We start from the raw sequence: 286 nt of genomic DNA on the forward strand, positions 1-286 counted from the left end.
ATTTATTTATATTTATATATTTATAAATAAATTAATTTATATTAATTTATATATATTTAATTAAAAAAAACAAACCTGAAGATAAGGAGGAAGCAGAGAAAGTTGTAGTTTTTTCTTAGCTTCTCTTTTTTCTTTACAAAGGGGACAAAAATATTTTGCATCGCCGCGCAGCAGCTCAGTACGCTGAAACTGCCGCGCGAGGTCTTCACCTAGTCTCCAGCTGCTGCGCTCTGCTGCTGCTGCTGCTGCTGCTGCTGCTGCTGCTGCTGCTGCTGCTGCTGGGGGG

At 39.9% G+C, this 286-nt stretch overlaps 1 protein-coding gene across 1 annotated transcript in view; it reads right to left on the minus strand.

The window, feature by feature from the left end:
- Positions 1-209: 209 nt before the first annotated feature.
- Positions 210-286, minus strand: part of EMH_0064180 (uncharacterized protein) — a gene marked incomplete at both ends in the record, with an annotated part of 3273 nt that continues 3196 nt past the window's right edge. Inside the window, one exon of the mRNA XM_013498223.1 lies at positions 210-283. Within this exon, the coding sequence (XP_013353677.1) occupies positions 210-283 (74 nt within the window). The remainder of the gene's footprint in view (positions 284-286) is intronic.

Source organism: Eimeria mitis, genomic scaffold (genome assembly GCF_000499745.2).
Source record: "Eimeria mitis Houghton genomic scaffold, Emh_scaff3272, whole genome shotgun sequence".
Classification (NCBI taxonomy): Eukaryota; Apicomplexa; class Conoidasida; order Eucoccidiorida; family Eimeriidae; genus Eimeria; species Eimeria mitis.